At 38.0% G+C, this 24,919-nt stretch overlaps 1 protein-coding gene and 1 pseudogene across 2 annotated transcripts in view; one reads left to right on the top strand and one right to left on the bottom strand.

The window, feature by feature from the left end:
- The first annotated feature begins 2,580 nt into the window (after nt 1-2,580).
- Nucleotides 2,581-24,919, top strand: part of FRK (fyn-related Src family tyrosine kinase) — a 115,314-nt gene continuing 92,975 nt past the window's right edge. The window contains exons 1-2 of one of the 2 annotated variants that reach the window (XM_011935041.1): nt 2,586-2,735; nt 2,862-3,491. In XM_011935041.1, coding sequence (XP_011790431.1) covers nt 3,148-3,491 — 344 coding nt within the window. In that variant the 5' untranslated portion in view covers nt 2,586-2,735; nt 2,862-3,147. Of the gene's footprint in view, nt 3,492-24,919 lie in introns of both variants that reach the window. The other variant, XM_011935040.1, reaches the window with a different exon arrangement.
- Nucleotides 23,880-24,714, bottom strand: LOC105506790 (annotated as a pseudogene).

Here is a 24,919-nt window from a genome sequence, read left to right as displayed (position 1 = left end):
AACCAACATCTCCCCGTTCCCCTGATTCCCCAGCTTCTGGTAACCATCATTCTGCTCTCTGCTTCTATGTGTTGGATTTTTTTTAGCTTCCACATGTAAGTCAGAACATGCAGTATTTGCCTCCATGTCTGGTTTATTTCATTAGCACAAAGTCCTTCAGGTTCATTCATGTTGTCACATATGACAAGATTTCCTTCTTCTCCTTCTTCTTTGAGGCTGAATAGAATTCCATTGTGTATATATACCATATTTTCTTGTCCATTCATCGATTGATGATGAACACTTAGATTAATTCCATAACTTGCCTATTGTGAATAGTGCTGCAATAAACATAGGAGTTCAATATCTCTCAGGCTTCCTGATTTCAAATCTTTTGGATACATACTCTGGAGTAGAATTCTTGGATCTTATTTCTAACATTCTTAGTACAGTGCCTGGCACATAGAAAGCTTTCCAAACAGATATTTACTTTTACTAGTAATGACTAGGAATGTCTTATCACCTCAGTCATTGTTACTATTATAAAAACTGCTTTATAAACTATTATGAACACCACTCATCTTGGTGTGCAGGAACAGCCAGAGACAGAAATAAGCTGGAGGAAGGGAGATCAGTTAGGAGGCCTCTGGAGTAATTTAGGAAAGAATATTCTGTTTTCTGTCTGGTGCCCAGCTGTCACTCAGAAGGAGCTTTAAAAAAAGTTTGTGGAATAAATGAAAAGGAAGACTGAGCAGAATTCGGTGATTGATTAGCTCAAAGAAACCAGGGAGCAAATAAAAGATGACTGCAAGACTTTGAGATTGGGTGACTGGAGGATGCTGGTACTATCGACACAAAGAAACCCTCTCTCTTTCCACCCCTTGGCTCTGCGTTCTCAGGCCATTGCTCACCTGACATCTTTGGATGGTTGGCCGCTTTTTGAATTTCACTCACTTGCTCAATGACTGTGGTGTGCAGGTCTGCTGCTTTGTCTTTTTCCAGAATGCCTTGTCATAACCATAGCAAAGGCATATCTGAATTTAGAACTCCCACAATTCAAAACTCTAAAACCCTACTTACAAATTGGGTTTCAATACATCTCTCAGGTTGCTTCCAAATCTTTTTTTTTTTTTTTTTTTTTTTCAATTTTAGATCATGTAGATGTCTCAGGAAAGACTTCAGCATGTGTGCCTCTTTCAGGGGCACTAATAAAATCCTATGCTTTTACATCCGTTATTGTATTTGGAACAAAATGTCCTTTATGGTCATTTGATATTACATATTTTCTGTTTTGCATACAATATAGAATTACATATACATTCTATTTTAGGTCTCATCTCATTACAAAACAAAGCAACAACAGCAACAACAAAAACTGGGCTCAGCTTTTGGCTTTTCTACTTCTGTCAACTTGTTATTTGTACTCTGACTCCAAAGACGATTGGAGAAACTTGGGAGCATAACACAAGATTTTATTTTTACCAATTGATCTGTCCAGTGCTATGGACTGATTTTTGCACAAAGTAATAGCAGGTTGGGCTGATGCCATGGTTCTCTGATTTTCTTTATTTTTCTTGAGTTTGATTATTCTGATTATTAAATGCCTTGCAATTTGACAAAGAACAGAAGTTATGAGCTTGTACTAGGAATAGGTTAGCCAGGTTCAAGGATCTCACAACATTTAGAAAGATTGTTTTTAAGGAAGAAATTTAAAAAAAAAGTCTTATAGGGAAATCAGTGACATATCATAAACAAGTTTGCAATGCTGTCTACTAGTATAAATGACTGCCAGACTCATTGTCCAGCTGTTTTTGTGATCCAGGGCACATATTTGCGAGACAGCTGCCCTGAACTAGGGAAGGTCAAGCAAAACCCACTGCCTGTCTAGAGATGGCTGTCCTGATGTCAGTCTCATTAGTTCCTGAGTCCTTGCCAAGAAAGTTAGCAAGAACTAGTATAGATCTGGAAGTCAAAGTTTAGCAGAAAGAGCCCCCACGGCAGTGCTCAAAGAGCACTCTGCCCTACTCCTTTTTTCTCTACTGGTCACCTAGTTGGTGTGGTGTGATGTGTGTGTGTGTGTGTGTGTGTGTTTCCAAAATAGTACTTGAAGGATAGGAAATTAAATGTCTGTGGGAAAAAGCAACGTTTTGGGTTCTCAGCGTTTTAGTCAGCTGCTTTCTTACTTTTCCAGACTGTGACTATTCTTTGAAGCTATTAAAATCTATTCTTGGTAATGAGAAAAGGGAGTGACTTGATGGTTCTTTTCAATTGCTCTGTGTCTAACAAGAAATACCTAAATAATTTGCCGTTTTAAATTTCCCCTAGTGGTGGCAAAACAATTCTACTCCTATTTGTGGGGGAAAAAAGTCTGTGCCGTGAATTTCAGTGTTGGGAACACAGGAAGACAAAAAGCTACCTGGGCTAGCCTGTTTCTCCAGGATGAAACAAAAGGAATATAGATTGTGGTGGCTGCTTTAACAGTTTGGTAAAGGATCTGGTCTATCTTGGGTGTGGGAGATGGGAGGGGTAAAGAAGTCAGAATCCCATTTAGATCACAGAAAGAAACCAGGAAGTAAGGGGAAATTATTACAGTCTGTTCATAGCTCAGAATGTTAAAGGCAACAACCTCTGCTGGTTGGTTATTCATTAGCAAAAAGGAGAGAGCCGTCCAGATCCGGACTGGTCCAAAGACAGGAGCAGACTTGAAACAGGGGGAGAGCTCCTGGCGACAGCAAGCTGTGGAGGTTTTACCAGGGGTTAGTAGCTTCCTCTTGCTAACTTTTTATTGGGACAAAAGGCAAGATGGCACCATTCTGTTCTCAGATATTTGTCTAAATAAAGCCCTTTTAATTTTATTTCATTTTTGTTGTGGGATTCTTCAGCAGATACGAAGAAAAGACACCTTCCTACTGAGCAGCTGCCCAGCTCCTGCTCAGTTTTGCTTGGGAGTAGCAGCTCCGGCCACAGAAAGCAAGCCGGTAAGTCTCTCCAGGTAGGACTTGCTGCAACCCAGCTGCTGGACTGATTTGAAGTGGGACTTTGCATACTCTCCAAAGTATGGTGAGTTGGTGCTGACTTCAAAGTTGCCTGGTGAAGGAAGAGAAGGTGGATCGCAGAGACTAAGGGGAGAGGGAGAAGCCCTGCTCCTCTTCTCCCCACCAAGGCACAATGAGCAACATCTGTCAGAGGCTCTGGGAGTACCTAGAACCCTATCTCCCCTGCTTGTCGACGGAGGCAGACAAGTCAACGGTGATTGAAAATCCAGGGGCGCATTGCTCTCCCCAGTCACAGAGGCATGGCCACTACTTTGTGGCTTTGTTTGATTACCAGGCTCGGACTGCTGAGGATCTGAGCTTCCGGGCAGGTGACAAACTTCAAGTTCTGGACACTTCGCATGAGGGCTGGTGGTTTGCCAGACACTTGGAGAAAAGGCGAGATGGCTCCAGTCAGCAACTACAGGGCTATATTCCTTCTAACTACGTGGCTGAGGACAGAAGCCTACAGGCAGAGCCGTGAGTAGTACAAACTTCTATTTAATTTCTGAACTGTCTGAGGGCTGGGTAATGAGCTTTCCTTTCTACTTCTGCACAACCCCCTAATGCCCAAAGAGTATGAGGAAAGTATGAGGAAGTACTGGCAAGAAACCACTAATTGAAACACATCTCCCCCGCTGAGTGAGAGTGAAACTGGCGGGTAATTGTTGTTGAGATGACTTCAATTACAGTATGTACACCCACAGGCCCAGGGTGTATTTTCAACATTAAACAAACGATGTGTTTAATACTCCTACCTTCTTTTTGGCTGTGAAATAACTCGTGCCTCACTTTAACAACAAAATTGCATTTTGTTTGAAGGTAAATTATAGGACTTCCCTTAAGGATGCTCTCAAATCTAAACTTCAGATCCTTTTCTTAAAAAAACTTTAGAAACATTCCAGGGTAATATATCAACTCTAGCCCTAGCTCTCATCCTAATCCCTTTCATTCTGATGGGAATGCACAGGGCTAACGTAGAAGATAACACTTAGAAGATACTAATGTTCTCAGTGAAATCATGATATAGACTTTTTTTTTTAAATTCCCAGGTCCTGAGATATGCTACCCAATTTATGATATCTTTTTGTTTTTATTATGATTAGAAACTGGCCAGCTACAGACATTTACTAAGTTTTGATAGGAAAAATGACAACATCTCCTTAGAAGAGGAGATAAAGACTTTATCGTGGTATTTGAATGAAATATAAATTATAGTTGAACAAAAGAGGAAAGTTTTTACATACTTATTCACTCATCCATCCATCCATCCATCCATCCATCCATCCATCCATCCATCCATCTACCCATCCATCCACCCATCCATCCATCCACCTACCACCCCTGCAAGTGCCAGGCATACACAGTAGTGGACTGAGTTGGGGAGGGTAAAGGAGGTTATTCTAGTGGTGACTGAACACAAAGTGAATAAAGCATAGTCTTGACAATGTATACTTGGGGTCTGGTGGGTTGGAAAGCAAATGGAGACTCTTATTGGTCCTGATCTCATTGCTGCTTGGATCCAGTGAAACCTTAGACTGGGAATGTCTCTCAGAAAATGGACTCATTTTATAGAATGGTTTCTTAATAGGGAAACCATTGGAGATTCTCTTATGTTCTCATGTAAGTGTTTCTTACTTTTATGTGACAATCCCTTACTGGCCCAGGGAATAAAACAATAATAAATAGCCATAGAGCATTGTTGCTACTTTCCAAACTCATGCGTCACATATGAAGGCAGGCTGGATGATTTTTGATTTTTGAGATTCTTTTCAACACCAAGAGCCTATAAATGTTTAGAAGTGTCTTAATTTATGCTTAAATAGAAAGGAATTGAAATATACTTTTGATGAATGGAATTGATCAGTTATCAAGTGGGAAGATCACCTGTGTGAACATTTGCTTTCTGTTATAATCTACAGGAAAATCTTTATACATTGGATACACTTATGTGCATTTATGTGTTTTCACTACTATATGATTTCTATGTCCTATATGGCATTATGCATATTTTATATTTGGCATAACATGTATAGAATAATAATAATATATTAATGTTTCATGCCTTGAATTCATAATCTGTTAGTTTTAAATATATTCAACTCATATAACTACTTAGGACCTCAATTTCCTCATCTGCAACTCCCTGGGGTTGCCAAGACCAGTGGATTTCCTGACTATCTGGAAACAGGAGCTCTTATGTTCATATGTAGTGGTTCAGTTACATTCATGCTTGACTGTATTAGAAATGCTGAGGAAAGCAAATTGACTGAAACAAGTCAAGCAATCCGAAGGTATCATATTCTGGGTAAAAGGCTTAAGAGCAGTGTTCTTATTAATTTAGATTTTCTTTGCCTACAAACACAAAATAAAGCAACTAAATTATTATGGCTATTTTTGATTCTCAGGGCCACTTGTAGCCAATAATATTTTTTCCCTCTGCACATTACCTTGACCTTTCCTCTTGGAATTGGTTCTCAGCAGCATTCCTACTTGTCACTACCATTCTAGATCTCTGTAGTTAGCTTTCCTCGGGATCTTCACATCACTGGAATAAAAACATCATGCCCAAAAGATGCTGATACTCTGCCTGGCTGGAACAGGCTACTTCTTTTCTTTTAAGTGCACACCACGGTCTTCACCTGTGAACCTAGCTTACTTCTGAAGTTTCTTGTCACCAGAAGGCAAAATTGCTTCAATACTCCTAGTGCAAGTAGCTGTAGCGTCTAGAATTCCCCTCCATCTCAAATAGAAGCGATTTTTACTGAATAGCCTTCTGCGTGAGCGTGTCCAAGTGGCTCACACAGTACTTTAACACTTGAAATATTATACATAAACACCTTATTTTAATATTTTTCTTCAGTGAATTTTTTCAAAAGTGTATTTTTTTCTCATGAATGTGCAAATTAATGTAATTTTTAAAAATCATGAGCTCAGTAAATAGACTTAAAGAAGCATTATTGTTTATATCCACATGTATGGGATGAGTAGGCAATGGGAAACCAATGAAAGCTGTCGTCTAATTCCTAATTAGACCAGTTTAATGCAACATATGTTAGTATTTGTGTTTTTATGTCTTTATTCTTGGCTTGGATCTGTAAGAAAAAACTACAAATACTTCTGGAGTTATTGGTGCCAGGGAAAATTAGTTTAAGGCTTTAGTTTGCAGTTTGTTTATTTGTTTTCTTTATACTTGGAAGTAGAGATGTTGAAAAACAAACTGTTGTTTAAAAAGTCTAATTTACTAATTCTTAACTCCACTTAGAAATGCTTTTCACCTTTACTGAATATCTTACACTAAGTGATACAGTAAACCGATTCTTGAAGATTTATTTTGTCTTTATGAAGAATCATTGAATTTATCTTATCTTCAACTTGAATTTATTCCTAGCTCATTTTAGAGATGAGTCTTTTCCTTCAACATCTTCGATGTGAAATCCCTCGAAAACCTTATCCTTAAGGTCTTATTAATCAGAACTTTCTTTAGTATTTTATTCATGGTGTTTTTAAAGATACAAAGTTCACATAAAAATAATCATGTGGAAATAACATATAAATATTAGAACCAAAAGTCATGGCTTTAAATTTCATTGCTTTAATTATAAAAAATTCAAGTATTACAAAATATTGATAAAAAGCAAAATGATCAGCAACAATATTACACGCAGCATCATTTATCTGCAAAGAGTTTAAAAAGTTTTTTTGCCTAAGGAGGATCACCTGAGTCCAGGAGTTCAAGACCAGACTGAGCAACATAGTGAGACCCAGTCTCTACAAAAAATTAAAAAATTAACTAGGCATGGTGGCACAAACCTGTAGTCCCAGCTACTCGAGAGAGTGAGACTGGGGCAGGAAGATTGCTTGAACCTGGGAGGTTGAGGCTGCAGAGAGCTATGGTTGTGCCACTGCACTCCAGCCTGGGTGACAGAGCAAGACCCTATCTCGAATCCCCCCGCACCAAAAAACAAAAACAAAAACAAAAAAACCAAAATGAACAGTTGTTTGCTTAATTGTTTAAGTGTACCTTAGGTGTTCTCTAACATACTTTTGTGTTCAATTGAACTAATCAGAGATGAAATCAGTTTAATCTCCCAGAAAGGGGATTGGTAGGAGGGGAATAGGGTGGACATAACCACATAAGCCAGCCACTGATGATTTCTGCTTTGCCAACTTGACCACGCAAGCCAAGGGCAGCAGTTGAGATAACTGATTTGACTCCCCTTTGGATGTTAAGTTTCAGTTATGATAACAACAATGAAATGTGCTGCTGAACTTCTGACTCCATACGCTTCTCAAAGACATAAATGAAGGTTCTATTAAGAAAATTAGATCACTAGAATGATATCTAAAGTTTATTGTTTATTAAGCTCCACATTTTTCTAGGTCATATTCTTATGTATATTCTTACTTGTGAATCAATAATTTTGTCTTAAGTCCATTCTATAGGCCTAGTATTGTGCTAAGTGAATGACTCAGCAAAGTCAGAGGAATTAGTATTTGCTTTGTTTATATATAAAATTCGGCTGTATGTTAAGAAATATTTCCACACTTATATGTGAAACAATAAAGGTCATGAAGTTTATTTCTGCCTCCTAAATTTGAGGATGGCATACCTTCGTGGGTAGGAGGGCTAGAGGAGCCACCCATACTGACCTACAATGGTGTCTTTGTATCTCTTGTTAGCCCTTTAGCAGGGGAAGAGGCGAAGTACTGGATTTTGTAGAAAGTTTTTCTTCTCCTGTTATTACCGTGAAAGGTAGTTAATTTCCAATTTCGCATCTATTCATCATTTCGGTGGCTTCCTTGAAAAAGAAAGCAATAATAAATATTTGTAACTTGTAGTTTTGTTGGTAGTTTATAATTATGGGATACAAATGTTAGAATGTTCTGAAGTATAAAAGTAGTAGGATTTTCCTCCTTGTATTTAGGCAATATTTTCCTACTTGCATTCCTCTTTAGTGTGTCAGCCTAGAGTTCCTTGAAGATTTTATCTAACCTATGATGATTGCCATTGTCGGGCTTGAAGAAAGCAGCATGGCAAAATAAAGTGGTATATTCTTGGAAAGATTCTTATATCACTGTTTTAAAATAGAGTGAGGCTTTGCTATTTTGTCATTTGAATACTGTGGAATTTGATAATTATTGAATACAAATTATACATAGTGTTTCTAATCATTTTCAACTTAAATGTCAACAGATTTCTTTCTCCGCTGGGATATGAGACCAGCTTTTGAATCTTAACTTAATTATAGGTATAGAAACAATGTGGTTTAAAAATTAACACTACCCTTAATACGTTTTAAAAGTCATCAGAATATTCACAATCCACTTGACATATAGATGTTATCTACTTTAAGAAGTTTGAATCATTAAAAATCACCTGTGTGCAATCAGTTCCACAATTGTTGTTTATCTAGATCATTTATTGTGTTCCCTTTCTGTAAGTTTTCAAGGAAGACTAAATGCCCATGTGTCAAAATGAAAATAATACCTAGTAACAAATGCCTGAAAAGAATGCCTGGCATTTCTGGGTTCTCTCCTCTAAGACAAAGTATACTTACTATAATTTTAGAAACTAAATAAGAAGAGATTTATATATATAAATAATAAGTAAAATACATTATAAATATACTGTAAATATCCAACTATGGTTGTCTATCAAGTGTTTTGGATGAATCAAGATAAAAATTTTAGCACAAATCATTTAAGTCAACCAAAAGCATATTTAAATGCCATGAGATTAATTAGCATTACTGTCCCCATCCTTTGAGTTATTTTTCATCATATGTTATTTATGATGATGTAAAATAAGACTATGACAAATAAGTTTTTAAAATAATTTATCAAAAAATTTCATCTCAGGTATAATATTATATGACTTTTCATGTTAATATAATTGTACTGTTTATGTTAATATCACTCTAACTCAGTTTGTTATATAATAAATTTTTGCATAAATTGCCACTATTTTTAAGAAAATAATAATTAACTACTAAGTTAAAATATATTTTATAAAAATAATAGCAAAATCATAGATGTGAAGAAAAGAGCAACCAATTCAACTATGTTAAAATCCCAGCTGAAGTTTAATTAATAGCTGTGTAAAGTAATTAATAGCAGTAAAACTTGATTATGTGCATCTCAAAGTACCTTTGAGAACCAATGAGGTGACATAGTATGGCATCATTAAAATGAGTTAGGAGTCTTTTCTAGGAAAAGTAGCAACATGGATAATACTTTAAAAGTTCCAATTGCAATATGTCATTCAGAAACACTCTTTTTAGTAAAAGTATTGATTAGTTTTGCTTTTCAGGTTTTCTACAAATTACTAACAATGGAAAAAATGTTATGTGAGTGAAATAAATCATTAACTACTGAGCTCCAGTCTTAAAGATTAGAACCCAAATTTTAGCTTGATCAGATTTATTCTTTGAGAAGAAAATGTTCTATTGGATTCAAATTGGCTTACTTTTTTTTCAAATGAATTAATTTAAATCCATGGTTTGTCTCTGCAGATACATCCTGGTGTTGCTTTTTGATGAATAGAAGTCAAGAATCTCACCAAACTGACACTGTCAAAGTAGACACAACCTTCTATACAGTAAAGCAGGACTAAATTCTGCTAGCGGCTACTATACATGCTGTGTACTTTCATTGCTCTTGTTAAGGTAGCTCTTGAGGCTATCAAAAGAGGAAAAACAAACAAAACTTTGCCTCAATTAATTCTTGTTGCAGCTCAGAAAGTTCCCTTCAGACTTTTTAATGATCAATACAACCGTGAGAATCTATATGGACAATATAAATCAGAGCAGTCTTTGGGTTCTTCTGCTGAATGTTTCAACTAGGTCCAAACATTAGTGGTATAGAGTTTTACCGAAATATAATGCTGGTTACCCTTTTTGACCTAGCCTATGTTATGCCTAAGAACATAAAATAAAGGCTCAGATGATCTAGATTTGAATTTGACTCTCTAATGTCTTAGCTGTGTGAGTCTGAGCAAATTACTTGACACCTCTGCCTCAGTTTCTCATCTGTTAAATAGGAATCACAGTGACACCTATCTTATAGGATCGTTATGTGATATAAATGAGACTGTGCAGAAAGGGTGCACTGTAGAGAACCTGACACACAGTAAGGTTTAATAAATATTATGTTTCATTTAGTTGGCAGCTCCTCTTTTACTTCTGTCTAAATGGATCATACTTTACACCCCCATTCTAGTCTGAGCTCACAATATTCTTTCCCTATAACAGATGTCCTGCACATTGAGTATCTTTCTTGAGTTCTGCTCCCTCCCTCACCTGCAGCCTTGGTCTTCAGATGGGCTATTCTCTCTGCCTGTAACCCTCTCCTTCCTCTTTTTTTTCCTGACCAGCTTAACTTACCCTTCCTCCCCAAGCCTTTCCTGACATACCAGACTACATTAGGTGTTCCTGCCTAGAGTTGTTAGCACCCTTTGTCATTACTGTTAATTTGTTTTCTGCAGTGCTATAAACTATGGATGTGAGTAGTGGAAAGGTGAGCAATTGCTCCTCCCAGAGCTTAGTGTGATACCTAAGAATAGTAAGCACTGATTGGGTAGATGAATAACTAAATGAATGATTGCTTATCTACAAATCTCAGGTCTTTTAAAGAGCAGCCCACAGAGCCACCTCTTCTTTAATTGTTCCCTCTGAATTGCATTTTTACCTACCAGAAAATTCTACATTAAAGGCATATTTTTTATTCGTTTCTCAATGAAATTGCTCACGCCTTAATTTTTGGTTAGACTCACAGTCATAAAAGCATAATTCCCAGGTTCTCAGAAACTAGTTGCTGTAATCCACCCCGGGGAGAAAATACTTAAGGGTCATAGACCAATTCAAATATTCTTTGTAATGTAGACTGAATATCAAGTCAGGAACAGACTGTAAATCTCATTGACATGGCATCTAAAAATCACATATACACATATTAAACCATACTATGGTTATATTTAAAGTAGAGGATTTACCGGCCAGAGCTTTTAAATGGACAGCAAATCTAAATCCAATTTACAGAATTAATGTTGTGGGGCCAGACTTGTAATTTCAGTTTTTATGCTCAATATACATAATTTCTAATTATTATGTATATGAAATATTTTTCAGCTTATGTAAGCTGAAAGCCTGACTCTTTACTGAATATTAATAGTTTTTACTGTATATTCTAACATTACCAAAAAATAATTTTATCTTTTTTTTACTAGTTTTCTCACTAATTAACTACTAATTTCTCTGCAGCATTCTCTGACTCCCATTTTAAATATGGGTTCTTAGCTCTTCTTAGCATTGAAAGGATTGAGCCAGTTTCCCTAGGGAAGGTAGTTATACAGATTAATAGCAGTTTTAATGATATTGCAGGGTTCCTTACAGCTATTTTCCTAAAGACTGAAACTTTAGTATTAGTTTATATGGCTGTTCCCTTGAAGATTAATGTAACAGAAGAAATTTGCTAAAATGCGTAGATGCAAATGTAGATCATATACTCTGGATCACCTACTTTTCTGCTTATTTGGCTAAATTCAGATACTGTCATAGACTGTCCCTTGTGTAATAAATATCTTTCTGTCATGATGCCATTTTTTTCTACAACGATTTTTAGTTGAATATTTTTCCATTTACCAATTGAGTTGATTGCATGTCAGATTCTTTAATTTTTTAATGTCTTTTTAATATTCAGATGGCACGTTTTATAGTGCCTTTAAATTCAGACTAAATTCTCAATCAAATACTTTTTTCATGATTTCTGTGCCTTTTTATGGGTAAAATAAAAATGCAATTCAATAAATTAATAGGAACTTTTGAACTTTATACTAGGTATCTTACTTGAAAGGCATTTAGAATACTATTTCACAGTAAATATTCCTGTTAACACAAATGTTGCATACCACATTGGCAGCATGATTTGGATGATTCAGAAGAATCCCATTTTAAGGTTCCTCTAAAAGGCCAGTATTGTTGATAGATATAAGGTAACTGTAATGCTAGTTTGATCTCACATATATCTTTTTGCCATTTCTGAATAATGATTAATTCTGACATACCAAGACGCCACCCTACAACTTCCAGCATTGTGCTGCCTGCAAAGTCACTGCTAGAGCGTAATTTCTGGATACTCCCAGTTGCACATCTGAGAAACAGGATTCAGGACACTTTCTCCAGTGTCTTTTTACCATTTCTGGTCATTGAAGAAAATAGTTTCTATGAGATTCAGTTATCCATTCAACAAACTTTTTGTGTGTATTTACTCTATTAAAGACGTTGTTTTTGTATAGTGGGAGACATGAAAATTGATAAGACAATGCTATTCTCCAGAGAATTTTACAGTTTCAGCAGGTAAGATTAGCAAGCCAAGAATGTTGTGACAATGCCCTGTGTCAAAAGTGCGTCAGGAACACAGCTGTCGTGTTTTATTATTCATTGCAGGGAAGGAGAACACACGCATGGAGAAGAGTAGAGCGCCTCAGTAAGAAGGTGTTAGGTAGGACCCACTATTAGATCTGGGCATGTGACTTTGGGGAGATTTTAAGGAAGCAGGCATTGCTTTGTTTTGGATACTGTTAAGAAATGGGAATAACTGTATAATTAGGTATTTAATAAATCTTATTGAGAAAGATGGAAGACTAGTTTGGGAATAAAGTTAGAGTTGGTCAAGAAGCATCAGTCACTCAGGTTAGCCAAGATAAGTAGATGTTTGGTCATTTTTTAGGATGGACAATATCCATGTTTTTGTGGGTGTTGAACTTGATTATGGAGTGATCTGATCTTGTTTTTGTCTCAATCCATCATAGTCATGGCGTGGCCTTGTCTGAAGTTGATGTTTTGTAAGATTGTTTACATTCAACAGAAGACAGCAAGGTCCAGCCGTAAGTGCCAGTCTGGGTCCAGGATGTCAAGAGCTAATTCTCATTTCCTCAGTTAGCATAGACAGATACTGATAAATGCCGTGAGTATCACAAACTGTCTGCCATGTAGTATGCACATAAAAAACAATGTTCAACTCATGAATGAAGACACAAATAGTTGGAAGAATGAGTGCAGAAATAGAAGAGATCAGTCCTGATTTGGGGGAAATCATACCTTCCTTTCAGGGTTCAGCTCATATGACCCTTTTCCTAAAAGTTTTCTAAGCTTCATGGAAAGAATTCATAATTTGTTTTGTTTTCTCATGATACTGTATTTATTGTTAGTAGAGCAATGGTCACTGACAACTGACATCTACTGAGAGCTTGCCATCATGTTACCTACCATACAAATAACTTCACTTGCATTGTCTTATATCATAATTCTATGAGACAAATGCTTTTATTACCCCCATTTGCAGATGAGGAGACTGAAGCTGAAAGAGTTTAAGTAAACTGCTTAAGTCTACACAACTAGTAAATGATGGAAGTGAGATTTATCTGCTTGCTCTCAGAGCCTGTACTTTTATCATATAACAGCTAGCTATAAAAATTCTGTCTTATGAGGCTGAAAAGTCTTTGATTGCCTGGGAAACTATGCAAGACTGTTTGTGCCCCAGAGAATTTATAATCTCAGAAAGTGAGACTATCTGTTTTCTCCTGAGATTGTAAATTTCCTGAAGCAGAAAGACTGTCTTATTTAGTTTTACTCAATGCTTACCGAACTGAATTTCTAAAAGCTTAGAGAGATGAACAATTCAATACAACTCCTTGAATAATATAATATACAGGAGGGAAAGTAAAAGTGTATTCAGGGAATGGCAAGTTGTAGAGTTTAGTTGAAGCATTCATGGAGAAGAGCAATGGGAAGCAAATCTGGAAAAATAGCCAGGAACAAGTTTTGGAAAAGAGCATGTATGATAGTTTAAAGAGTGGGTTTTATCTAATGCGAAATAGAAATAGATAGAAAGCAGGGCTTTGAAAAGACCATGAGGAGGTAGGAATGGATTAGAGAAGAGATAAGCTAGTTATAGAAGTATTGAGAAATTATTTCAAAGGTCCGTGGCATGAGATTATAAGGGCTTAATTTTAATTTGTGGTACTGTTAAAAAAAAAAAAAAAAAGAAGTGTAGGGATGTGAACAATCCCAAGAATGAAGAATCAAGAAGACTTAAGGGGAAGAAAATGACATTTTTGAAAACATTCAATGTGCTAAGCATACAAAACTAATTTAATCCTTCTAATAGCTCTGCAAGGCAAATTTTCTTATCACTGTTTTTAGGGTAGGGAAATTAAAGCTAAAATTTAAATAAATTAATGTATTCTTATTTGGTAAATAGTAGAAGTAAAACTACAAATTAGATGTAGAAGAGGAGAGAAAAAAGAGACTAACATAAAAAATATGTACATTGGGGGCTCAGCTCAATGGCTCATGCCTGTGATCTCAGTACTTTTGGAGGCTGTGGTGGGAAGACCACTTGAGCCCAGGAGTTTGAGACCAGCCTGAGCAACATGGCGAGACCTCATCGCTACAAAAAATACAAAAATTACCTGGGCCTAGTGGCGCTCACCTGAAATCCCAGCTACTAAGGAGGCTGGGGTGGGAGGATCCCTTGAGCTGAGAGGTCAAGGCTACCGTGAGCTGGCATCATACCACTGCACTACAGCCTAGGTGAAAGAGCAAGACCCTGTCTCAGAACAACAAAAAATGTAACTTGGGACCAGGTGAAACATTAAGATAAAGACATGTTTCATATGGTAATTTTTATTGAAGCAGACAAGAAGGGAATGACTGAAACAGAGAGGAAGATAATACATTCAATTTTAGTTCATGTGGAATTTGAAGCCCTAGTAGAACATCTCAGTGAAAATGTCCAAAGGAAATTTAGAAACACAAAAGGCAAGGCAAAGAGCCAACTTTATTCTGTAAGAATTGATTTTGAAGTCATTCACACCAAGGTGTTGTAGATGTCACAGTAATATAAGAACTGCAGAATATTTTAGACTTCACAAGGATTCTAAGAACCAAACGGTGAGAGTCTAACAGGAACAATGAGGCGAAGATCAAATCTTTAGATTTAAGTAGCTATAGTTTAGATGAAGAAGTGGTGTATAAGTTGCAGTAATTGTCCCATCTGTTTGTGCTTCCTGGCATCTGCATTCTTGGGGTAGTCTCCTCCCACATTCATTCTTGGCTTTGCCAAATCACTTGCTTTGGCCAATGGGACAGTTGCAAATGCGACAGAATTGGAGACTTAAAAAGCACTTGCACATTGGAGTTTTCTTCCTTAGTTCTCTTGGAGTTCTGCAACTGCCGTAAAAATCCGAAGCTAAGCTCCAGGAGGATGTGAGACTATGTGAAGAGATGTCCTACTGGCTCAGCTGACTCACCAGCTGACTGAGCAAGCCCAGATAAGATCAGTAGATACTATCCCGAAGTGGTAACCTTTAGACTCATGAGCTAATTAAATAGTTGTGATGGAGCAAAGCCTAACTAATACAGGGAAGAAAAAGAACCACTGAAGAAAACAATGATGAAAAATTCATCAAAGTGGAAACAAATCAAAGCATCTTTTTCAAAGCAAGGAGATAGAATGTCAATAAAGAGTTTTTGAGTTAAATACTAAAGAAAGGTCAAGGTACTGAGAAGGAGGGAAAGACCATTAGGTTTACTGGATAATTATTTGGTAACACTGAAAGCAGTTTCATAAAGTTATGATGGGCGATAGCCCATAGAAAAGAGAGTTATAAAGGGCAACTGCCTGCTCTGTCTGGAACTCTTCAGTGGCACGTTTAGGCTGGGTTGAACCACAGGAAAATAATTGTATGGGAGGGCTTCACATGTGGAACTTAGGTCCATCCTGATAATCAAAGCTGAGAGAAAACAAAAGCAAAAGAGGCAGTGAATCCCAGCACTTTGGGAGGCTGAGGTGGGTGGATCACTGGAGGTCAGGAGTTCGAGACCAGCCTGGCCAACATGGTGAAACCCCATCTCTGCTAAAAATTTGCTACAAAATTAGCCAGGCATGGTGGCACACACTTGTAATCCCAGCTACTTGGAGACTGAGGCAGGATAATCACTTGAATCCAGAAGATGGAGATTGAGTCACTGCACTCCAGCCTGGGCAACAGAGTGAGACTCCATCTCAATAAAAAAAAGAAAAAAAAAAAAAGGAGACAGTGGGAAACAGCTGCCTTCATCTCTGTGTAGAGTCTGCAGGTTCCTAAAAAAACTACACATGTCTGGTTGTGATTTATCAAAGGCTTGGCCCTTTCTAGGGCATCAGATTTGGTAGGTATTCAGTATCCCCTGGTGGGTTGGATATTTGGAGGTTGGAGTAGAGTGAGGCTACTTTGAAGGTTCATCTTTAGCTCCACGGATTTGGCCTTCCCAAATGTATTAGAAAAATCCATCAGTTTTTCTCATGGGTGACCTCTCACATTTTGAGGTCATGTTGTGGGAAGAATGAGTTCAGTCCTAGGTCTTAAAGTAGAGGTAGCAAATGTATATATATATATATAAAATTCATGAAGAAGTTTGTGAAGGAAACTTCACAATACAGATATAGGACAGTAGATTATGGGGGCATCAGGACCACAACTTGGAAATACTGAGTCAGGGGTACTTGAATATTTAATTATAAACCTTGTATCTACATTTTTAATATCTTTCCCTCCCTCTGGTATACTAGTAGTATAAGTTAATAAAATAAAAATACTGCACTCAGATATATCTATTCAAGAAATCTTTTTTTAAAATTATTATACCTTAAGTTCTGGGATACATGTGCAGGTTGTGCAGGTTTGTTTCATAGGTATACACATGCCATGGTTGTTTGCTGCACCCAACAACCCATCACCTACATTAGGTATTTATCCTAATGCACATTAGGTATTTCTCCTAATGCTATCCCTCCCCTAGACCTCCACCGCCCTACAGGCACTGATGTGTGATGTTCCCCTCCCTGTGTCCATGTGTTCTCATTGTTCAGTCCCTGCTTATGAGTGAGAACATGCAGTGTTTGGTTTTCTGTTCTTGTGTTAGTTTGCTGAGAATGATGGTTTCCAGCTTCATCCATGTCCCTGCAAAGGACATGAACTCATCCTTTTTTATGGCTGCATAATATTCCATGGTGTACACGTGCTACATTTTCTTTATTCAGTCTATCACCAATGGGTATTTGGGTTTGGTTCCAAGTCTTTGCTATTGTGAACAGTGCTGCAATAAACATTTTGTGTGCCTGTGTCTTTATAGTAGAATGATTTATAATCCTTTGGGGATATACCCAGTAATGGGATTGCTGAGTCAAATGGTATTTCTGGATCTAGATCCTTGAGGAATCACCACATTGTCTTCCACAATGGTTGAAGTAATTTGCACTCCCACCAACAGTGTAAAGCATTCCTAGTTCTCCATATACTCTCCAGCATCTGTTATTTCCTGACTTTTTAATGATCGCCATTCTAACTGTCATGAGATAGTATCTCATTGCGGTTTTGATTTGCATTTCTCTAATGACCAATGATGATGAGCTTTTTTTCATATGTTTGTTGGTCGCATAAATGTCTTCTTTTGAGAAGTGTCCGTTCATATCCTCCACCCACTTTTTGATGGGGTTGTTTTTTTTCTTGTAAATTTGTTTAAGTTCCTTGTAGATTCTGGATAGTAGCCCTTTGTCAGATAGATAGATTGCAAACATTTTCTCCTATTCTGTAGGTTGCCTGTTTACTGTGATGATAGTTTCTTTTGCTGTGCAGAAGCTCTTCAGTTTAATTAGATCCCATTTGTCTATTTTAACTTTTGTTGTCATTGCTTTTGATGTTTGAGTTGTGAAGTCTTCGCCCATGCCTAGTCCTCAATGGTATTGCCTAAGTTTTCTTCTAGGGTTTTCATAGTTTTAGGTCTTATGTTTAAGTCTTTAATACATCTCAAGTTAATTTTTGTATAAGGTGTAAGGAAGGGGTTCAGTTTCAGTTTTCTGCATATGGCTAGCCAGTTTTCCCAACACCATTTATTCGATAGGGAATCCTTTCCCCAATGCTTGTTTTTGTCAGGTTTGTCAAAGATCAAATAGTTGTAGATGTGTGGCATTATTTCTGAGGCCTCTGTTTTGTCCATTGGTCTATACATCTGTTTTGGTAGCAGTACCATGCTGTTTTGGTTACAGTTGCCTTGTAGTATAGTTTGAAGTCAGGTGGCATGATGCCTCCAGCTTTGTTCTTTTTGCTTAGGATTGTCTTGGCTATATGGGCTCTTTTTTGGTTCCATATGAAATTTAAAGTAGTTTTTCTCTAATTCTGAGAAGAAAGTAAATGGTAGCTTGATGGGGATAGCATTGAATCTGTAAATTACTTTGGACAGTATGGCTATTTTCATGATATTGATTCTTTCTATCCATGAGCATGGAATATTTTTCCAGTTGTTTGTGTCCTCTCTTATTTCCTTGAGTAGTGGTTTGTAGTTTTCCTTGAAGAGGTCCTTCACATCTCTTTTAAGTTGTATTCCTAGGTATTTTATTCTCTTGGTAGCAATTGTGAATGGGAGTTCACTCATGATTTGGCTCTCTGTTTGTCTGTTATTGGTGTATAGGAATGCTTGTGAATTTTGCACACTGATTTTGTATTGAGACTTTGCTGAAGTTGCTTATCAACTTAAGGAAATTTTGGGCTGAGACAGTGGGGTTTTCTAAATACACAATCATGTCATCTGCAAACAGAGACAATTTGACTTCCTCTCTTCCTATTTGAATAGGCTTTATTTCTTTCTCTTGCCTGACTGCCTTGGCCAGAACTTTCAATACCATGTTGAATAGGATTGGTGGGAGAGGCCATCCTTGTCTTGTGCCAGTTTTCAAAGGGTATGCTTCCAGCTTTTGCCCATTCAGTATGATATTGACTGTGGGTTTGTCATAATTTACTCTTATTATTTTGAGATACATTCCATCAATACCTAGTTTATTGAGATGTTTTAGCATGAAGGGGTATTGAATTTTATTGAAGGCTTTTTCTGCATATATTGAGATAATCATGTGGTTTTTGTCATTGGTTCTGTTTATATGATGGATTATGTTTATTGATTTGCATATGTTGAGCCAGACTTGCATCCCAGGGATGAAACCAACTTGATTGTGGTGGATAAGCTTTTTATATGTTGCTGGATTCAGTTTGCCAGTATTTTATTGAGGATTTTCGCATCAATGTTAATCAAGGATATTGGCCTGAAATTTTCTTTTTTAATTGTGTCTCTGCCAGGTTTTGGTCTCAGGATGATGCTGGCCTCATAAAATGAGTTAGGGAGGAGTGCCTCTTTTTCTGTTGTTTGGAATAGTTTTGGAAGGAATGGTACCAGCTTCTCTTTGTACCTCTGGTAGGATTCAGCTGTGAATCCATCTGGTCCTGGGGTTTTTTTGGTTGGAAGGCTATTAATTACTGCCTTAATTTTGGAACTTGTTGTTGGCCTGTTCAGGGATTCAACTTCTTTCTGATTTAGACTTGGGAGGGTGTATGTTTCCAGGAATTTATCCATTTCTTCCAGATTTTCTAGTTTATTTGTGTAGAGGTGTTTATAGTGTTCTCTGATGGCATTTTGTATTTCTGTGGGATCAATGGTGATATTCCCTTTTTCATTTTTGAAATGATTTGATTCTTCTCTCTTTTCTTCTTTATTAGTCTGTCTAGCAGTCTATGTATTTTGTTAATCTTTTCAATAAACCAGTTCCTGGATTCATTGATTTTTTTTGAAGGGTTTTTCATGTCTCTATCTCCTTCAGTTCTGCTCTGATCTCAGTTACTTCTTGTCTTCTGCTAGCTTTTGAATTTGTTTGCTCTTGCTTCTCTAGTACTTTCAATTGTGATGCTAGGGTGTCAATTTTAGATCTTTCCTGCTTTCTCCTGTGGGCAGTCAGTGCTATAAATTTCCCTCTAAACACTGCTTTAGCTGTGTCCCAGAGATTCTGGTACGTTATGTCTTTGTTCTCATTGGTTTCAAAGAACTTATTTATTTCTGCCTTAATTTCATTATTTACCCAGTAGTCATTCAGGAGCAGGTTGTTTAGTTTCCATGTAGTTGTGTGGTTTTGAGTACGTTTCTTAATCCTGAGTTCTAATTTGATTGCACTGTGGTCTGAGGGACTGTTTGTTATGATTTCTGTTCTTTTGCATTTGTTAAGGAGTGCTTTACTTCCAATTATGTGATCACTTTTAGAATAAGTGCAATGTGGTGCTGAGAAGAATGTATATTCTGTTGATTTTGGGTGGAGAGTTGTGTAGATGTTTATTAGGTCCGCTTGGTCAAGAGATGAATTCAAGTCCTGAATATCCTTGTTAATTTTCTGTCTTATTTTGGTCTGTCTGATATTAACAGTGGATGTGAAAGTCTCCCACTATTATTGTTTGAGAGTCTATGTCTCTTTGTAGGCCTCTAAGAACTTACTTTATGAATCTGGGTGCTCTTATATTGGGTGCATATATATTTAGGATTGCTAGCTCTTCTTGTTGCATTGATCCCTTTGCCATTATGTAATGCTTTTCTTTGCCTTTTTTGATTTTTACTGGTTTTAAGTCTGTTTTATCAGAGACTAGGATTGCAACCCTCCTTTTTTTTTCTTGCCATTTGCTTGGTAAATATTTCTCCATCCCTTTATTTTGAGCCTATGTGTGTCTTTGCACATGAGATGGGTCTCCTGAATACAGCACATCAATGAGTGTTTAATCTTTATCCAATTTGCCAGTCTGTGTCTTTTAGTTGCAGCATTTAGCCCATTTACATTTAATGTTAATATTGTGTGAACTTGATCTTGTCATTATGATGCTAGCTGGTTATTTTGCCCGTTAATTGATGTAGTTTCTTCACAGTGTCGATGGTCTTTACAATTTGTTATGTTTTTGCAGTGTCTGAAACCAGTTTTTCCTTTCCATATTTAGTACTTCCTTCAGGAGTTCTTGTAAGGCAGGCCTGGTGGTGACAAAATCTCTCAGCATTTGCTTGTCTCTAAAGGATTTTATTTCTCCTTTGCTTATGAAGCTTCGTTTGGCTGGATATAAAATTTTGAGTTGAAAATTATTTTCTTTAGGAATGTTGAATATTGGCCCCTACTCTCTTCTGGCTTGTGGGGTTTTTGCATAGAGATCTGCTGTTAGTCTAATGGGCTTCCCTTTGCTGGCAGGCAGGAATGTATAAGTCTGCTGAAGCTGTGCCCATAGCTGCCCCTTCCCCCAGGTGCTCTGTTCCAGGGAGATGGGAGTTTTATCTATAAGCCCCTGATTGGGGCTGCTGCCTTTCTTTCAGAGATGCCCTGCCCAGAGAGGAGGAAGCTACAGAGGCATTCTGGCTATAGCAACTTTGCAAAGCTGTGGTGGTTTCTGCCCAGTTCGAACTTCCTGGTGGCTTTGTTTATACTGTGAGGGGAAAACCACCTACTTAAGCCTCAGTAATGGTGGATGCCCCTTCCCTGACCAAGCTCTAGTGTCCCAGGTCAACTTCAGACTGCTGTGCTGGCAGTGAGAATTTCAAGTCAGTGGATCTTAGCTTGCTGGGCTCCGTGGGGGTACAGTCTGCTGAGCTAGACCACTGGGATCCCTGGCTTTCAGCCCTGTTTCCAGGGGAGTGAACAGTTCTGTCTTGCTGGTGATCCAGGCGCCACTGGGGTATGAAAAACACTCCTGCAGCTAGCTCGGTGTCTGCGCAAACGGCCGCCCACTTTTGTGCTTGAAACCCAGGTGGCATAGGTACCCGAGGGAATCTCCTGGTCTGTGGGTTGTGAAGACTGTAGGAAAAGAGTAGTATCTGGGCTAGAGTGCACCATTCCTCACGGCACAGTCCCTTACGGCTTCCCTCGGCTAGGGGAGGGAGTTCACTGACCCTTTGTGCTTCCCAGGTGAGGTGATGCCTCATGCTTCTGTTTGCCGTCTGTGGGCTGCACCCACTGTCTAACCAGTCCCAATGAGATGAGCCAGGCACCTCAGTTGGAAATGCAGAAATCACCCACCTTATGTGTTGATCTTGCTGGGAGCTGCAGACTGGAGCTGTTCCTATTTGGCCATCTTATGCAAGACTTGATCCAAGATGCTTCAAGGAATCTTTTATACACAAGAACAACACATGATCCTCTTTGCACTTTCCTAGAAGACAGATAGGGAATGAATTAGGAAGCCCTGATTTTCTTTTCTGGTATACAGTGGTTATAGAGTATTCCTCTGTTTAGCCTTAGGCTGTTATAATCCAGAGAATACAGTGATATTTCATATAAAAACAATAAAAAAAGCAACTCAATACCTTGCATTTGTGTTATGCAATAGTTTATAGCAAAACAGACAGGTACTTGTTTTGATGCTGAATCACTTTGAACTCTGTGCTATCTCTTATCAAAGTCTAACAGGGAAGTGTAGTTTAGGAAAATGGAAAGTCATGCTATTGATTTCGTAGGTCCTGGGAAAATGATAGAAAACATTATTACATAATAATTAGTGAAGACCAAAGAATCCCCATAGATAATTTTTCACTTTTGAAAATTTTGGTGTTTAAAGAAATTTCTACCATCTTTTAGAGCATGAATCTCCATTATTCAAAATTTTTAGTATTATAAAATATTCTAGTTTATTAATTTTAACTTAAAAATATATTTTATAAATACAAAATAATATATGTAACTTTCAGGTGGGTTCTAAAGCATAATAATTAATGAACATCCATATAACCAGCTAGCCCAAGACTTAGACTATTACTAGTAGTGAGCCTATGAGTTCTTCCCCTGTTTCCATTGTCAGAGTAAAACCTTTTTCCCAGAAGATGTTGATAACACCTAAATTTCTAATAGCAAAATACTAGAATCAATTCAAATGTCTATTAATGGGTGAGGAATAATTTATGGCTTATTTATTGAATAAAATATTAAAATAATGACTTGAGTGATGTATAACAACTCAAGATTAAAATAATGACTTGAGTGATGTATAACAACATGGATGCAATTTGGAAGCATAATGTTGGGTGAAAAAAGTTTCAAGAAACTACCTGTAACATGATTCTATTTTTATCAAGTCCACAAATAAGGAAAACCAAATAATACATTGTTTGGCAATGTATGTTAGTAAACTATAAAATATAGTAAGAGAATTATAAATGGATTGCTATTAGATTTACTTATTTGAGTATTATAGATTCTGTACTTCCATAGGACATTATTAGAAGAAATTATTAGATGTCACTTATGCCATGAAAAATAAAGGTAGCTAGTATGCTGGCCATAAGGTCAAATATAGACATTGTGATTGCCCATATGTAGTTCATAACTTTACCTTCTTTACACAATTATTTTCACTAAATTATCCCTTAATATTATGCTCTCAACATAAATAAGAAAGACATAAAAACAGATTTTGCAGTTTCTGCTGTCATTATTCACTATGACTTTTAAAACTTTCCCCATGTCCATTCTAATGACAAGAATCCTTAATATGTAGATCATGGACTCCTAGAGGTTCCAAGGATAGGCTTGAAACACTTCATGAGTCTCTGAAAATGTCTATAAAATTTCTGTGATTTTCTTTTTCCTTTTTTTTTTTACTGCCAGGTGTTTATTCCCTCACATGTGTGTGGTTCACATACACAGCACACACAGGTGCGGACACTGTGGGAAAGGGCAGCACTCCTGGCTTCAGAGGGGAAGATCTTAGCCTCAGGGTGTAAGAAGGGAGAGGATGGTTTCTCTCCTGCCCTCACTAGGGCCTAGGGGACCCAGCAGCAAATTCCACCCCTTCCACCTCTCAGCCAAGGAGAAGCCACCTTAGTGACATCTAGTTCCAAGGTTATACTAAGCGTAGAAGGGAGTGGCCTAGTCCCAACCATTACAGGGTGAAGATATAAATGGTAAAGGAAGGTATAGTTTGGATGAGGCCACAAGAAGGGGCAGATGACACCATCAGAAACATGTGCAGGAGAGGGGCAGTTACTGGGTTTCTGGGCTGCTTAGTCCCTGGCTTGGGAGGAAGGATAGGGAAGATGGATGGGGCTCATTGGCATTGATGATGTCCACGAATTTGGGCTTGAGGGAAGCATCACCCACGAGGAAGCCATCCACCTCAGGCTGGCTGGCCAGCTCCTTGCAGCTTGCCCCGATCACAGAGCCTCCATAAATGATACGGGTGCTCTGAGCCACCGCATCAGAAACGTTGGACTTAAGCCATTCTTGGAGCTTCTCGTGTACTTTCTGGGCCTGCTAGGGTGGTGCAGTCTTGCTGGTACCAAGGGCCCACGTGGGCTCGTAGGCCGGGATGACCTTGCTCCAGTCCTTCACGTTATCTGCGATGGCCTTCTTCTGCTCGAAAGCAAACTTCTCAGTGATGCCACTTCCCTTTCAGCTAGCTTCTCCCCAATGCAAGCGATTACTCTGAGTCCCTCTGCCAGAGCATGGGTCACTTTCTGCTCAATCAGCTCATCTGGCTCCCCAAAGACATGCCACTCTCTGAGTGCCCCAGGACCCCAGACTGGCTTCGCAGTCTTTGATCATGCCAGGGGTGATCTCCGCAGTAAAAGCCCCGTTAGTTACTTTGTAGCAGTTCTGCGCAGTCACAGCATTCTTCAGCTCTGGCTTCTGGGGCAAAGTCAATATAGGCAGCCAGGGAAGCGCAAACCACCTCAGTGTCGGCCGGCACCTTGGCCGCGATCAGAATGCCGGATGAGCTCCACCACTTTTCTTCCGTCCGTTCATCTTCCAGTTCCCCCATGAAGAACTTCCTGGAGGGCGCCATGGCGCTGGAGCTGAGGCGCTGAAGATCAGTGCCAGCCTTCTGTGATTTTCTGGGCTGGGGATTATAGGTTTTATGATATTCTAAAAGGAATCATGTTAAAAAAATGTAAGAACCTGTGTTGTAAGATTAGTATGGACAAAAGTTTAAGGTTCGTTTCTCTTGAAAAATTGATTTGCTTCCTCATAGCAGATACTAAAAATTTATTACACATCACAGTTTTCTTTATTCTTAGCCACTA

Source organism: Colobus angolensis, unplaced genomic scaffold (genome assembly GCF_000951035.1).
Source record: "Colobus angolensis palliatus isolate OR3802 unplaced genomic scaffold, Cang.pa_1.0 Scaffold14, whole genome shotgun sequence".
In the NCBI taxonomy this organism is placed as follows: Eukaryota; Metazoa; Chordata; class Mammalia; order Primates; family Cercopithecidae; genus Colobus; species Colobus angolensis.
Note: the sequence above shows the minus strand (reverse complement) of the source record. Positions and strands in the feature narration are given on the sequence as shown.